The 15,982-nt window shown below is 52.7% G+C and overlaps 1 protein-coding gene across 1 annotated transcript in view; it reads left to right on the top strand.

The window, feature by feature from the left end:
- Positions 1 to 15,982, top strand: part of DNAH2 (dynein axonemal heavy chain 2) — an 84,094-nt gene that overhangs the window by 5,517 nt on the left and 62,595 nt on the right. Inside the window, 10 exon segments of the mRNA XM_077746745.1 lie at positions 7,527 to 7,755; positions 8,288 to 8,398; positions 8,567 to 8,805; positions 9,965 to 10,156; positions 10,638 to 10,795; positions 11,212 to 11,299; positions 11,852 to 12,057; positions 12,479 to 12,584; positions 12,715 to 12,897; positions 13,345 to 13,559. Of these exon segments, the coding sequence (XP_077602871.1) occupies positions 7,527 to 7,755; positions 8,288 to 8,398; positions 8,567 to 8,805; positions 9,965 to 10,156; positions 10,638 to 10,795; positions 11,212 to 11,299; positions 11,852 to 12,057; positions 12,479 to 12,584; positions 12,715 to 12,897; positions 13,345 to 13,559 (1,727 nt within the window).

The raw sequence follows: 15,982 nt of genomic DNA, 5'->3' as shown, positions 1-15,982 counted from the left end.
CAGGGTTTGTCGTGGTCAGATCTCGTGGTCTGGTGGTGAAGACAGACGTACGAAGCGTATTCACGGTACGTTAGGGCCGGGCTTCCTAGGAACATAATGGGGACGGTATAGCCAGCGGGACGCCGGCAAGGCCGGTGACAGAGGTGACATCTGAGTGGAGAAGAAGGTAAGTAGGATCATCGAGTCTGGTGGAGCTGTGCCAGCTGCAAAGAAAAGAGCTGTAGGAGGCGATCCTGGGAAGGCGGCCGGGGTCAGCTCGCGGGGGCTCGTGTGCGGTGCTGGAGGGGACCGTGCAGCCTTCACGGGTTAGAGAGAGAGCACCCCCAGTGCTGTGGAGGACACGGCGGCGAAGGGTGAGGCCCGGGAAGGGAGACGGTTAAAAGACAGGCGGAGCGTAGAACGTCTGCGGGGGAATCTGGGCAGTGGGTGTGTCGGTCATTGTCGTAAACCTCTTGTACGTCTTCTGTATGTTTGACGTCTTTGAAATAAAGCTTTGGAAAAGAGAAAGGCCCTTGCTTTGCTTTTATTGGCCGCGCACATACAACACGGTAATGATAATGAAGATGAACGTGGCCCTGTGCGCTGACAAAGTTTGGGAAATGTTCCAGATCAAACAAAAACCAAAACAGCCTGCGGTTTTTTCCTGCACAGCAGCGACAGGCAGCTATAAAATATGGTGGAAAATAAAAAAGATCCCTCTCACAAAAAGAAGAAAAGTTTGCAAGAAACGTGTAGGATTTATAGGAAAGAAAGCAAGTTTGTTGCTGGCCATGAAAGAAGATTTGATTGAATAACCATATCTGTATTATAAACATCACTCCATCTAAAAAAAAAAAAAAATTTGATGCAACTCCATCACAGTGCCAAAGCCCCTAAATCCCTTATGTAAAGATTTAAAAATATATCCAGTCGGGGCGCCTGGGCGACTTGGTGAGTTAAGCGTCCAACTTCAGCTCAGGTCACGATCTCGCGGTTCATGGGTTCGTGTCCCGCGTTGGTCTCTGTGCTGACAGCTCAGAGCCTGGAGCCTGCTTTGGATTCTGTGTCTCCCTCTCTCTGCCCCTCTCCTGCTCACGCTCTGTCTCTCTCTCAAAAATAAATAAACACTAGCGCATATATATACATCCGGAAATGTGCATGAAAATTCATGAAGAAGGGAAGTAATGAAGGAGAGCTGCGAATACAAAAATCTGTAGTAATTAGCACAGAGCTGTACTGGGGCAAGAACATACATTGATATGCAGCATTAAAGACACCAAGTACGGATGCATATATGTAAGCATTTTCTCTAAAAATTGCATTTAAAATCTGTGGGAAAGAACAGATCATTTGGTGAACAGAATTGGGAAGTATGTAAAACAAAGTTTTTCATTAAAAATCTAATCAGCTGTGGGGGAGGGGGAAACGGGCAGATGTTGGTCAGAAAGCACAAAGTTTCTGCCATCAAAAGCAAAGCCCACAAAGCAAAAATACACACGTGGAACTACATCAAATCCAGAAGCTTCTGCACTGCAAAGTTTCTTCCATCAACAAAATGAAAAGGCAAACCTAAGGGCTGGGAGAAAACATGTGCACATCATATATCTGATAAGAGATTAATATCCAAACTATATAAAGAGCTATAACTCAAGAGCAAAAAGAACAAACTGCCAGAGGGATCGAAGAGACATTGTTCCAAAGACCTACAAATGGCCAACAGGTATTTGAAAAGGTGCCTTCATATCCCTAATGGGAGAAATGCATATGGAAATCGCAGCGACGTCTCAGATATTACCTCATACCTGCCAGAATGGCCATCATCAAATAGACTCTTAAGACATAACAAATGTTGACAAAGACGTGCCGAAGGGGAAACCCCCTTGCGCTGTTGGGAATGTAAGTTGGTGCAGCCCCTCTGGGAAATGGTACGGACGTTCCTCAAAAAATTAAAAATAGAAGTATAATCTGGCAATCCAGTTCTGGGTGTCCATCCAAGGAAATGAAATCACAATCTCAAGATATCAGTACGCCATGTTCATTGCAGCATTATTTACAAAGGCCAAGCCATGGGAGCAGCCTTGGTGTCCACCGACGGATGAATGGATAAGGAAACTTCCATAGAAACACGATGGAATATCATTCTGCAGTAAGAAAAAAAAGAATCCCGGGGCGGCCTTGCGGGCTCGGTCGGTTAAGTGGGGGACTCTTGATTTCAGCTCAGGTCATGATCTCATGGTTCGTGAAACGGCCCCACATTGGGTTCCACACTGACAGTGCATGGAGATTGCCTCTGATTCTCATTCTTTCTCTCTCTTTCTCTCTGCCACTCCTCCTCTCACGCCTGCTTTCTCTCAAAATAAATAAATAAACCTTTAAAAAGTTGAAAGAAAGAAAGAAAGAAAAAAATCTTGCCATTTGCAGTAACCTGGATGGAACTTGAGGGCATTATGCGAAATAAGGCAGAGAAAGATAAATACTGTATGAGCTCACTCATATGTGGAATCGGGGGGGGAACCCCAAACTCATTGAAACAGAACAGATTGGTGATTGCTAGAGTGAGGGGGTGGGAGGTGGGGAAAACGGTTGAAGGTGGTCAAAAGGTACAAACCTCCAGTTTTAAGATAAATAAGTTCTGGCAAAATAATGTCCTACGTCGTGACTATAGTTAGCAACATTGTGTATTCAAAAGTTGCTAAGGGAGTAGATCTTAAAAGTTCTCAAGACAAGGTAGAAGACATTGTTAACTGTGTGAGGTGATGGATATTAGGTAAACTTAGTGCAGTAATCACTTTCCATATATCAAATCATGTTGTACGTGTTAAACAGTGTGTAGGTCCTTTATATCTCAATAAAACTGGAGGGAAGAGGGTTTGGTTTCATCTATGCAAGGTGAATGGTTTTGGAGATTTATTAGACGGCATGGTAACCATAGTTACCACGTGTGGTACACCTGCAATTTGCTAAGAGGGTGCATTTTAAGTGTTCTCGCCACACACACACACACACACACACGCACGCACATGAGAAAAAAAAGAAAAAATGGTACCTAGCGAGATAATGGGTATATTAATTCGATTGCGGCGATCATTTCACGACACATACATATAGCAAAGGATCAGGTGTATGCCCTAAATATACACCTTTTTATTTGTCATTATGCCTCAATGAAGAGGAGACCATTTATTTGGTATGCTGAAATACATTCTAGATAAGACTACAGACTTAGTTGTATGCTTCTGGGTTAAGATGGCCAGCTGAACTTCCTTAAAGAATTAATACTCTTGGGGCGCCTGGGTGGCTTAGTCGGTTAAGCATCCAACTTTGGCTCAGGTCACAGTCTCACAGTTTGTGAGTCTGAGCCCCGTGTCGGGCTCTGTGCTGACAGCTCAGAGCCTGGAGCCTGCTTCCGATTCTGTGTCTCCCTCTCTCTCTGCTCTTCCCCTGCTCGTGCTCTGTCTCTCCCTCCTTCAAAGATAGTAAACATTAAATTTTTAACAATTATTACTTTTGACAAAAAGAGCAAAAAGTAAAACCAGGAAAAAAACCCCACCCAAGTGCAAAGAAGGAAGAAGCATCATCTAATCTAAGAAACTTTATAAGGTGGGGAACCAATGAGAGGTCTAGGCACGGAGTTACGGAAACTGTTCTTCCCAGAGGAATGCCGGACCCCCAGCAAGATGGGACCCTCAGCTCATGTAACAGAATCTGGAAAGGAAGAAATTAGCCTCAGCCACCCACCGCTCCCCTCCTGCAATTCTCTCAGGCTGCGAAGAGGGAATAAAATGTAAAATTCCCACTCCTTTCCCTTCCCCTTGGAGCCGGCAAAGTAATGGGGCCTCCCAGCAGGATATCAAGGAGTCGCCCACAGTCTGTCGGAGCAGAAAGGACGGGAAGCTGCCCACGCAGGTGGAAAGTGGAAAGAAATTGCGTGGCAACCTCCGGCGTATTCCTCCAGGGGGAACAGACACAGAGGAAAAGAGCTGTGCAGAAGGGAATTCCTCACAACACCCTCGTGTTCTAGTACAACCTAACGAGAGCAGGCATTCGAGTTTTAAAAAGCTGGGAGCTGAAATGATGGAGCATGAGAGCGATAAAAGGGAGGCCGAAGATTTTAGGAAATGAACACAGCAGCCTGTTACATTATCTTCTTTTAACATTTATTTATTATTTTGAGAGACAGAGCATGGTTGGGGGAGGGACAGAGAGAGAGGGAGACACAGAATCCGAAGCAGGTTCCAGGCTCCAGGCTGTCAGCACAGAGCCTGACGCGGGGCTCGAACTCACAAACCGCGAGATCACAGAATTTGTTACACAGCGTTTAAGGCCAACACACATCATAGGTAAGCCACTGAGCTCCAAGGAACTTAATTCTTTGGGAACCTGGCCTGCCAAGAAGGTAGCAGTATTGATGTCCCCACCAAGAAGATTTAACCTGCATCTAATAATGAGGAAACAATCAGACAAATCCAAGTTAAGGGACGTTTTGGAAAACGACTGGCCTGGACTGTTAGAAAGATCAATGCCGTGGAAGAAAGAAAAAGACCGGGGGGCCCCCAGATGGCTCAGTCGGTTAGGGGTCTGACTTTGGCTCAGGTCGTGGTCTCGTGGTTCAGGAGGCTGAGCCCCACACTGGGCTCTGTGCTGGTGGCGCGGAGCCTGCCTGGTTCTCTCTCCCTCTCTCTCTCTCCCTCTCTCTCTCTCTCTCTCTCTCTCTCTCTCTCTCTCTCTCTCCCCTTTCCCGACTTGTGCTCACAGACCAGACAACCGTGTGGAATTGAAGGACACTGAGGAGACATGGCTGTGTGTGATCCCGTATTGGATCCTGGGTGGCAAAGAACAGCTGTACGTGACATTATTTGGATCACTGGGGAAAACTGAATGTGGCTTGTGTGTTATATCAAGTATTATATGAAGTTTAGTTTTCTGAGTGATCATTATGAGGTTGCACACGTTGGAGAATACCCTTCCTCGGAGCTAAATGCTAAAGTATTTAAGGCTGCCGTAGCCTGATGCCTAGGGCTAATCTCAGGTGGCTCAGCGGCGAGGGGAGGGCCAGAGAGTGCCCGCAAGCACAATCAGGACAAAATGTTGACAATGAATGAATCCAGATGAAGGGTACGCTGTTCATTGCACTTTTCTTGTGATTTCTCTATGGGTCGGAATTCCTTAAAAAACAAAAATTTAGGGAAAAAATGGCTTAGCTCTTGCCAACAAAACTAACAGTCTGCCATGAGGAAAAATCAGGCTGGTTGCCGCCTTCTCTGGTCACCAGGAAGAACAGGCTCAGAGTTCTCCCTGAAGGACAGTGCACCCCAAGTCTATTATTCCCAGCCGAGATGGCCAAATACAATGGCAACGAATAGGTAGTCATTTTCAATCTTGGAAGAACCCAACTTTAAAAACAAACAAACAAATAATGTCCTCAGTGGAAATTTATGCCATTAAGAAATGAAGCAAATAGGGGCTCCTGGCCGGCTTGCTCAGTGGAACGTGCGACTCCTGCTTGATCATGGGTTTGAGCCCCACGTTGGGTATAGAGGTTACGTAAACATAACAATCTTTAGAAAAGAAAAAAGAAAATGAACCAAATAAAGAACCCAGGAATAGACAGTCTAGGAACGTTCAATTCATTTAAATAAAAACTAATACCCAGGGGTGCCTGGGTGGCTCAGTCGGTTAAGCGTCCAACTCTTGATATTGACAGCGACCCAGGTGCCCCAAAAGATTTTATTTCTTTGTTTATTTAATGTTTATTTATTTTGAAGGGGCGGGGGGGGAGGGGCAGACAAAGAGAGGGAGAGAGAGAATCCCAAGCAGGTTCATCACTGTCAGCGCAGAGCCCAACGCGGGGCTCAGTCCCATGAACCTTGAGATCATGACCTGAGCCAAAATCAAGAGCTGGACGCTTAACTGACTGAGCCCCCCAGGCCCCTCAAAAATATTTTATTTTTAAGTGATGTCTATACCCCATGTGGGGCTCAAACTCACCACCCCAGGTCCAAGGGTCACATGCTCTATTGACTGAACCAGTCAGGGGCTCCTCCCCCTCCTTAGAAAGAGTTTTTATTTTAATCATCCTGCGCATGTTCGGCATCACAAGTGCTCTCCTTAACTCCTGTTACCTGTTAGACCCATCTTCCCACCCACCTCCCTTCTGGAAAGTATCAGTTTCTTCCCTATAGGTTAGAGTCTGTTTCTTTTTTTAAGTTTACTTATTTTAGTACTTTTTAAAAAAAATTTTAATGTTTTATTTATTTCTGAGAGAGAGAGAGAGAGAGAGACACAGTGTGAGCAGGGGAGGGGCAGAGAGAGGGAGACACAGAATTTGAAGCAGGCTCCAGGCTCTGAGCTGTCAGCACAGAGCCTGACGCGGGGCTCAAACCCACGAACCATGAGATCATGACCTGAGCCGAAGTCAGACGCTTAACTGACTGAGCCACCCAGGCACCCCTGTTTTAGTACTTTCTACGTCCAGCGTGGGGCTCGAACTCCCAACCCCGAGATCAAGAGTTACATGTACTCTCACTCATACACACCACACAACACACACAGGCATCCCACACGTGTCCTAGAATCACACCAGTGTTTACCACACACTCACTAATCTTAACACACGGACACCTGTAATAGAGCACACAAAAGCCAACTGAGTCAGCCAGACGCCCCAGGGGTCTGTTTCTCAGTTTGTCTCTCTTTCTCTTCCCCACTTCACTTGTTTTGTTTCTCACATACTACACATGAAATCATATGGCATCACTTATGTAGATCATTTTAAGAAAAATAATCGTGTTAAGCTTTAAAAAAAAAATAGACTCAAAATACCAAAATGTAATTCTGGGCTTTGGGAAGATGGATGATTATTAATTTCTTCTTTATGCTTTATTTTCATTTTTTGGAATTAACTAAATTATAAAGAGCAGCGCAACACACTCACCCATGAAAGGGGAATCTGATCTTAGGGAGGGATGGCCCTTCTGAGCACGTAGAAGTCAAAAACTTTACCTTTGAAAAGTTTTAACTACGCGATGCCTGTGCACTTCTGGATGTGACAACAGCAGCAGCCACACAAACTCACCAGTAACAAAACAGGGGTAAATGGAAAATTCGGGGGAGAAGTTTGTGCAACTGAAATGGAAAACCCAGGTCAATTGCCTCTTATTTCCATTCCTTCTCCTTCCCACTTTCCATATACCGAAAGGTGCCTCCTTCATCTATCCCTTTCATTCTATCCATGCGTCCAACATTTATTGAGCATCTAATATGTACCAGTCAACTGTAGTGGGTTCTAGAGTGAAGTTGGACAGAACACGCAGTCCCTGCCAACCTTCAAGTCATGCTCTCTGCACTCCCTCCCCATGGTTCTGGGTATGGGCTCTGTTATGTCCCCTGAAAGAAACAGGAAGCGCCCATGACACTTGCATTTGGAGACGAATCAGGATGCACTAAGGGCATGTGACCGAGAACTCAGCCACGCCGTCATGACTGATTCTGTTGGGCGCCACGCTGGGGACTGGAGGCCGACCTCTGATCTACTGTCTTTCATGCAGACGCAGAACCAGATCGTCTACTTCATTCGCCAGGCGCCGGTTCCCATCACCCCAGAGAACTTTGAGGCCACCGTGCAGTTTGGGACAGTGCGTGGCTCCTACATCCCGGCCCTGCTTCGGCTGCTCAGTGGTGTCTTTGCCCCTCAGATCTTCACAAACACAACGTGGCCTGAAAGCATTCGCAATCATTTCGCTTCTCATCTGCACAGATTCTTGGCCTGCCTGACAGGTGAGCAGAACGCCTCGCGTGCCTGGTTTCCCTCTGATGCCTCACTGACAGGACAGCGACCGAGGCGGGTGGGAGAGTCATCCCCAGGACCTGCGGCAGCCCAGCACGGAGCCGGTACCCTGTGTCTCTCTGTGTTTGTTGAATGAGTGGATCGGGCTGCAGAATTTTCCTTCCAGGACAGATACCGTGTCGAAGCTTGACCAGATGTGCTCAAGCATAGAGTCAGATATTTCAAGAGTACACGTGGGGTCAGGGCAAATGCAGGCGGAATGGGGTTCCTGGGGGAGGTGCATGCATCCTGGAAGAGAGTGTTGAAGAGGTGGTACAGATCTTTGACCTTATTTTATGATAATCTCTTATTTTGCCTCAATGAGGTTTCCCTCTTGGTATCAATTATGAGTCACAGTTTCTTTCGCCTGTTCTCCTGAGCTCCCCCACACTTCCTGGGCCCCAGATCACCAGCCGTCATTGGGACCGGGGTAGCATAAACTCACCCCGTTTGTGAACTTCCATGGTCCTTTCCTTTCCGTAGACACTCGGTACAAACTGGAGGGGCACACCGTTCTCTACATCCCCGCAGAGGCCATGAACATGGCGCCCGAGGTGGTGGTGAAGGACAAAGAGCTGGTGCAGCGGCTAGAGAGTGCGTGGCCGGCCTCGCCAGTGTGCTGGGGGTTCAAGAGGAGAGGGGAGGGGCAGCCTGGATGCTGAGAAAGGAGCCGGGTGAGGAGGGCCCTGTAGGCGGCAGTGGGAAGGGGACACAGGGGAGGAGCATAAAGAAGTGCAAGAGGTTTTGTACTCTTCCCGGCAGCCTCCATGATCCACTGGACCCGGCAGATAAAGGAGGTGCTCAGTGCCCAGGAGTCTGTGGAGATGGGAGAAAATTTAGGTCCCTTGGAGGAGATTGAGTTCTGGCTCAATCGGTGCATGGACCTGTCTGGCATCAGTAAACAGCTGGTGAAGCAGGGGGTGACGCACATTGAGTCCATCCTGCGTCTTGCCAAGTCGTCCTACTTGGCCCCCTTCATGAAACTGGCCCAGCAGATCCAGGTTTGTGAGTGGACCGGAGGACGGAGGCCTAAGGGGCGCCTGGGTGGCTCCGGCGGTTAAGTGCCTGACGTGGCTCGGGTCATGATCTCACAGTTTGTGAGTTCGAGCCCCGCGTCGGGCTCTTTGCTGACAGCTCGGAGCCTGGAGCCTGCTTGGGATTCTGCGTCTCCCTCTCTCTCTGCCCCTCCCCTGCTCGTGCACGTGCGCGCACACACTCTCAAAAATTAATAAACATTAAAAAAAAAAGGATAGAGGCTTAGCGGAACGTGGACAGTGGTTGGGACGGTATCGGGTGCTAAGAAGAAGGAGCCAGCGTGAGCATCAACAGCAAAGGTGGATCCACCCGGCGTTTGGACTTGCACTTGGGGGAGAGTGAAAAAGGAGGGCAGCACTGTAAGGTCCCGGGAGCTTATGGTTTAGTTAAGGAGACCCCAGTCAGTCAGCAAACAAACACTGACTACCTTCTACGAGCCCCGCCCCTACAGTCCAGCTCCAGGAGCCCCATCCCCAGCTCAGAAAAGAAGGCTTCCACAGAACGGGGTCACTAGATGGCGTGGGGTCGAAGCGGAACCCGGAGGGTTCAGCCACAACAGCTGCAAGATAAACGCTTAAAATATGCATTCGATAAAGTATGACGAGAGGATTCTGTTGCTTTGGGGACACGCAGAAGGGCAGAGTGGTCTGTGCAATACAGACACGGAGGCCTTCTCTTCCCAGGCGGGATTTCGAGCTGGGTGTAAGGGAACTGAGCCCCAGCTAGGTGGAAAAGTCTAGAACCCTGGTTGAGACCAGGGCGGGGAGGGGCACTTGGTGAAACCGAAGGGGTGTTCAGTCAGTTGATCGACGGTTATAGGGTTGTGTGGGGCTCTGATTTCAGCCGGAGGATCTGGAGGGGTGGACACACCCTGAGTTTAGGGACCCCCGGTTTGGTAGGAGAGACGGGAGGCCCCACGAGAAAAGACGCAAAGGCACTGTGGTGGGACCGAGTACCTGAGTGCGCGCAGATAGGTACGAACTCCGGTCTTGAGGGCCCGCGGGGACCTGAGATGCTCGTCCGGGCTCCGGAGGGGCTGGTCAGGGCGGGCTTCCAGACGGGCCAACGGCGCTTGCTCTGGGCCAGTTCGTTGCAATGGGTGTGACCTCCTTCTTCCCGTGCCAGGACGGCTTCCATCAAGCACAGTCCAACCTGACGTTCCTGTCGATCCTGAAGGAGCCTTACCAGGAGCTGGCCTCCATGCGCCCGAGGGACATCTCCAGTAAGCTCCCCAAGCTCATCAGTCTCATCCGCATCATCTGGGTCAACTCTCCGCACTACAACTCCCGGGAGAGACTGACCTCCCTCTTCCGGAAGGTGTGTGTCCGCAGGGGTGGGGCGGAGGGCTTTGGGGGAGGGGCCGCAGGNCGCCCAGGCAGGAAGTGTGCAGTTCCAGGCAGTGAGGGGCGGCCCGGGGGGCTCAGACAGAGACCACGGCCTTCTGCCTGCTTCTTCAACTCCAGCGTGCTCCGCGGGGGCCTGGGCGGGACGGCCTGCTTCCGTGGTGGTGGTTGGGGGGGAGGGGAGAGGCAGGCAGGACAGACCCCCAGGCTGAGCTGTGCAGGGGGGAGGCCCTCTTCTTCTCTCCAAAGCCGGAGGTGGCAGTGGGTGAGAGGCAGATATGGGAAGGGACGCCGGCTGTTGAGGAGCGGGACCCACACTTCATCTGGGGGTGACTGAGACCAGGCGCCCAGCTGAGCGCTGGCCCGGAAGTGAGCTGGGCTGGGGTGTGGAGTGTGGGGAAGGAGTGGGTGCGACTCCGGCTGTGGGCCCCTTCCCTCCGTCCTGCCTGCCGCAGATGAGCAACGAGATCATCCGCCTGTGCTGCCGGGCCATCTCTCTGGACCGCATCTTCGAGGGCTACGTCACTTCCAGCAAGGAAGACCTCCAGGGCTGCATCTCGTGCTGTCAGGCCTGGAAAGACCACTACCTGCAGGCGGTGCACATGCACACCCAGTACGCCGCCCCCCTCCCCGCCCACTGGCACCCCTGCCGCTCCGACCGAGCGCAGCAGTGTAACGTCTATGGGTTCCGTTTCGCTAGGCCCTGTCCGGCTCTTCTCCGGATGCCCATGTTCTAGAGCCTGCCCGGGTCCCCCTCGCTCTCCATAGCCTCTTCTCCCTCCTCCCAGAAATCCTTCCTCCGGGAGATACTCCTCCTTTCTTGGCCCGAAAGGCTGAAGTTCTAGAGCTTCTTCCAGAGCCTCCTCTCTGGCTTTCCTCCTGTTGCGTCTCTTCCCTTCAGGGTTCAGGAAAACTGCCCCTTGGGGTCAGGCCCCCCGAGCCCGAGACTCCCGGTTGTCGCTTTGTGTAGGCAGGTTGATGCCTAGCGTCCCTACGTTTTCACGGACGGGTGTCATTCTCTGGACGCAGGTTCTCCAGCCGGGGCTGGGTCCTGGACCAGACCAGCATATTCGCTCAGGTGGATGCGTTTGTGCAGCGCTGCAAGGACCTCATTGAGGTGGGCAGGCTGCCGGGGAAGGAGGGGAGGGTCACAGTGGACCCCGGACCCTGGCCAGGGGCAGAGGCTCAGCGGGGAGCATATGGTTTGGACTCTGCATAACTGTGTGCCCCCACCTCTGCCCCGTCCTTTTATTATTATTTTTTTTAATTTAAAAAAAACTTTATTTCTGAGAGAGAGAGAGACAGTGTGAGCAGGGGAGGGTCAGAGAGAGGGAGACACAGAATCCGAAACAGGCTCTAGGCTCTGAGCTGTCAGCACAGAGCCCGACGCCGGGCCTGAACCCATGGACCGTGAGATCATGGCCTGAGCCGAAGTCGGACGCTTAACCGACTGAGCCCCCCCAGGCGCCCCTCGCCCCATCCTTTTAGACTTCTGCCTGTTATTACTGCCCTGGTGTCTTCTAGTTCTTTCTGCAGCCAGAATTCATCCCTGTAGCTCCTTGCGCCTGGTGGCCCCTCCCTAGCGCTCAGACATCATAAGCCAAAGAGAAGAGCTCAGGGCCTACGAGGTCCGAACCAGAGCGGAGGCCTCACGCCGACTTCGTTGTAGGTCTGTGACTGCCAGTATCATTTTGCCCGCTGGGAAGATGGCAACCAGGGGCCCCTTCCCTGCTTCTTCGGGGCCCAGGGACCCCAGGTCACACGGAACTTGCTGGAGATCGAGGACATCTTTCATAAAAACCTCCAGATGCTGCGGGCTGTGCGCGGGGGCATCCTCGACGTCAAGAACGCGTCCTGGCACGAAGACTACAACAGGTGAGAGCGCCCCCTGGCTGGGGGCGAGGGGGCGTGGCGTGGCGAGGGGCGTGGCGAGGCGAGGGGCGTGGTGTGACGAGGGGCGNGGGCGTGACGAGGCGAGGGGCGTGGCGAGGCGAGGGGCGTGGCGTGGCGAGGGGCGGGGCGAGTGGGCCCGGAGGAGGGGCCGAGGAGGTGATGCCGGGCACACTATTCTGCCAGTTAGTTCCCTCGACCAAAACACGAGGCCCGGGGGTAGAACCCACCGCACTGTATCGCTTTGCGGAATGAACGCAGTCGCGCCCATTATGCCCTTGGTGCCTGGCGCCGGGGAGGCCCTGGGTATCGGCCCACGGGATTCTTACTGGGGCGTGGCCTTGGGGCAGGTGAGGGCGCCGGTCCGGTCCCCGGTCCCCGGTCCCATGCTTCTCTACCCGTGCAGGTTTCGTTCTGGAATCAAGGACCTGGAGGTGATGACTCAGAACCTGATCACCTCCGCCTTCGAGTTAGTCCGAGATGTGGAGCAANGTGCCCGCCCCCCCCGCCCCGTCGTCCTCCACTGCCAGACCCTCTTCTTCCTCAAGTTTCCAGACGGCCCGGGGCCAAGGTGTCCTCTAGCGTGAGTCTGGGGGGGGGGGGAACCCGGCGCGGGCTCAGGCTCCTTCCCTCCCTCCTCAGGCCATCAAGCGCACCTACGACAAGAAGGCGGTGGATTTGTACATGCTGTTCAACAGCGAGCTGGCCCTGGTGAACCGGGAGCTGAACAAGAAGTGGCTGTACCTGGAGCCCTACATGGCCCAGTTCTCGGGGCGCGCGCACTGGGTGCGGATCCTGCGGCGGCGCATCGACCGAGTCATGAACGTGAGCGCCCGGGAGGCGGTGGAGGGCGGGGGCCGGGCCCCGCGCTGAGCGAGTCTCAGCTCTTGAGGTACCTGCAGTCAGGTGACTGCTCTGGTGAGGACCTGCGGCCCCCAGACACCAGGGGCGGTTTTGCAGTCGCTGAGCTGGGACTTGGGGAGGAGGGGCTCCTGCTGGTTTTCGGCCTGCACCTCTTATGTCCTCACCTCCCGTGATTGACCTTCTTTGCCCACCCTCCTGAGCCGAGTCCCCCGCTTCCCCTGCACGCTGGTGACTCCCTGGCCCCCTCCCCTCAGCTGCCCGTGTCGCCCACCTTCCTGCCCTGGGCACTAGGGGTCGGCCTCCACAGCAGACCACACACCGCAGGGGCGCGCACCGCGGGGAGGGGGCCCCGGGGGATGGTGGTCAGTGGGCTCCAGCCAACCCCCCCCCGCCGCTCTTCCCCCCCAGTGTCTCTCTAGTGCCCACTTCCTGCCCCACATCGGGACCGGAGAGGAGAGTGTGCACACCTACCAGCAGATGGTCCAGGCCATGGACGAACTGGTTCGAAAGACCTTCCAAGACTGGACGGCCACGCTCGACAAAGACTGCATTCGGCGGCTGGACACGCCGCTGCTACGGGTCAGCCAGGAGAAGGCGGGCATGCTGGATGTCAACTTTGACAAGTACGAGACCCGGCGCCCCCCTTTCCCTGTGCTCTGCCCGGCTCCCGTGCCCCCTCTTCCCCTCCCCCCGCTCTCTTCGCTCCACTCCTGCTTCCAACCCTCTCTTGTGCTGTGGTGTGTGTACCATCACTTCCTAACTTCAGTTCTACAGTTTGTCTCCAGAGGGACCCCCGCCCCCAGGAACCCCCCGGGCCGGCGCTGCAGGTGTCCGGCCACTAGATGGCCACGGCGGCCCAGCTAAGTCATCCCAGACCGCCAGCCCCGGGCGCCGGCTTCCCTGGGAACGCTTTTACAGTGATGACCTTTTCAGGTTCCGGTGATTTAAAATGAAGTTAGTTCATGTATTCGTTAGTCAGAAAGGTGTGGTGAGGGCCGTCTGTGTGCTGGGAGCTGAGTCAGGCCCGGGGGCCACCCCCCCACTTTTGTGCGAGTGAACTAGGGTCCGCCGTGCCTTCCATCCCGGAGAAGACGCAGACGAGAGCAATAAGGAAGGAGCTTTGTAAGACATCTGTCTGTAGAGATTGCAAGCCTTCTGCTGACAGTTTTTGCTTAATTGGAAGGAAATAACTTTCCACTTGGTTGGTTTGGCTCCCTCTTGTCACCAGCCGGGCCCTGTGATGAGAGCTGCTTCCCGGGCTTCCGAGGCTTCCGTCGCCAGCACTGGCTTTACCCCCCACGGCGTCCGTGTGTGTTGGGCACGTGTGGCAGGGGCTCTGCTGGGGACAGCCTGCGACGGAGCTCACCAGGGGGAGATGAGTCGCCGTGTGCAGGAAGGCAGGGGAGGCCCCGGCACGCGTGAGGAGGGCAGAGGGGCGCCGGCCGGTGGCGAGTGCGTGGCTGGGGAGGGGCGTCAGGGAGCCACCCTGCTCAGGCTCCTGGGGTTTGGAGGAGGGACCAAGCAGGCTCCCAGGCAAATGGCTCCATAAATCAACCCCGTGATTTAGAAGAGACAGAGGATGAGGCCGGGCCTGCCCTGGCCGTGACATTTGCAAGCGCGTAACGGGGCTGAATCCGCCAGACACGTTGTCCCGTCGGGCTGGGGTCTCCCTGTTTGGAGGGGCGCCTGGACGCGCTTGCAGTGACTCGAACACTTGCACAGACCCCAAATTCAAGGCCTGTGTTCCCCAGATTCAAGGCCTGCGTTCCCATGATGGAATTTTATCAAGTCCCAATGATCCATATGGACGTTTTGAGCATGAGAGAGTCCGTAGGAAGCACGGGCTGTGGCTCTGCCTCCGCCCACACAGGCTTCAGGGCCACACACAGCGGGCTCTGACCTCGGGAGGCGACCTGGTCTGCCGCGTGACCTCAGGCAGGCCACCTAGTTCCTCTGGGCCTGCGTTTCCTTGTTTCCTTATCTACTCTCCAAACCCTCCTCCCAGGTGGCCATGAGGAGGGCTGGCGAGTGTGGAAGCCCCTCCCAAAGAACAGGCAATAAACGTCACCGTCCCTTCCAAAGAATCAAGCTTCCCTGAAGCTTGACAACAAACCTAGCAAGGTGATATACGTAACTTTATTTTATTTTTAAGATAATAGTTTTCATTTTTAAAACAGTCAGACCTTTTACAAGAGGTGATATAAGGTATGTGTTTATAAAACTGAAAAGTTACACTAGGGTGGAGAATGAAAAATCTGGCTCCACTGCTGCCCTCCTCCCCCGGCGTGACTCAGTTTCTCTCTAAAGAGTCAGTGTTACCAGCTTCTTGCATAACATTCCAGAGATAAGAATCTGTATGACATAAGTAGCCTTTTTTTATGTAAATAGTAGCATGCTGTATACACTGTTTTGTACATCCCAAGTGTTTCCAAAATGATTTTTCCCCATTACAAAAATCATCAACAATTGTAGAAAGTTTGCAAAATGAAGGGAAATAGAAGAGAGAAAAAAAAATTCCCCAAAGACAGCCCTTCTTAATGGTTTGATATATTTTTTCCCACTCTTTTCCTTTTTTAATTTTTTTTTCATATTTTTATTTATTTCTAGGAGAGAGAGAGAGACAGCGTGAGCAGGGGAGGGTCAGAGAGAGAGGGAGTCACAGACTGAAACAGGCTCCAGGCTCTGAGCTGGCAGTCAGCACAGAGCCCGACGCGGGGCCTGAACCCACGAACCGCGAGATCATGACCTAAGCGAAAGTCGGACGCTTAACCGACTAAGCCACCCCTCCTTTTTTAATTTTTTTAAACATTTATTTATTTCTTGAGAGACAGAGGGTGAGTGGGGGAGGGGCAGAGAGAGGGAGACACAGAATCCGAAGCAGGCTCCAGGCACCAAGCTGTCAGCTCAGAGCCCGACGCAGGGCTCGAACTCATGAACCGCGAGATTGTGACCTGAGCCGAACTCGGTCGCTCAACAGACTGAGCCACGCAGGTGCCCCTGTTCCACTCTTTTTTTTTTTTTTTTTACCCCCCCCCCCCCGTCCTTT

This window comes from Crocuta crocuta, unplaced genomic scaffold, assembly GCF_008692635.1.
Source record: "Crocuta crocuta isolate KB4526 unplaced genomic scaffold, BGI_CrCroc_1.0 scaffold139, whole genome shotgun sequence".
Lineage (NCBI taxonomy): Eukaryota > Metazoa > Chordata > Mammalia > Carnivora > Hyaenidae > Crocuta > Crocuta crocuta.
Note: the sequence above shows the minus strand (reverse complement) of the source record. Positions and strands in the feature narration are given on the sequence as shown.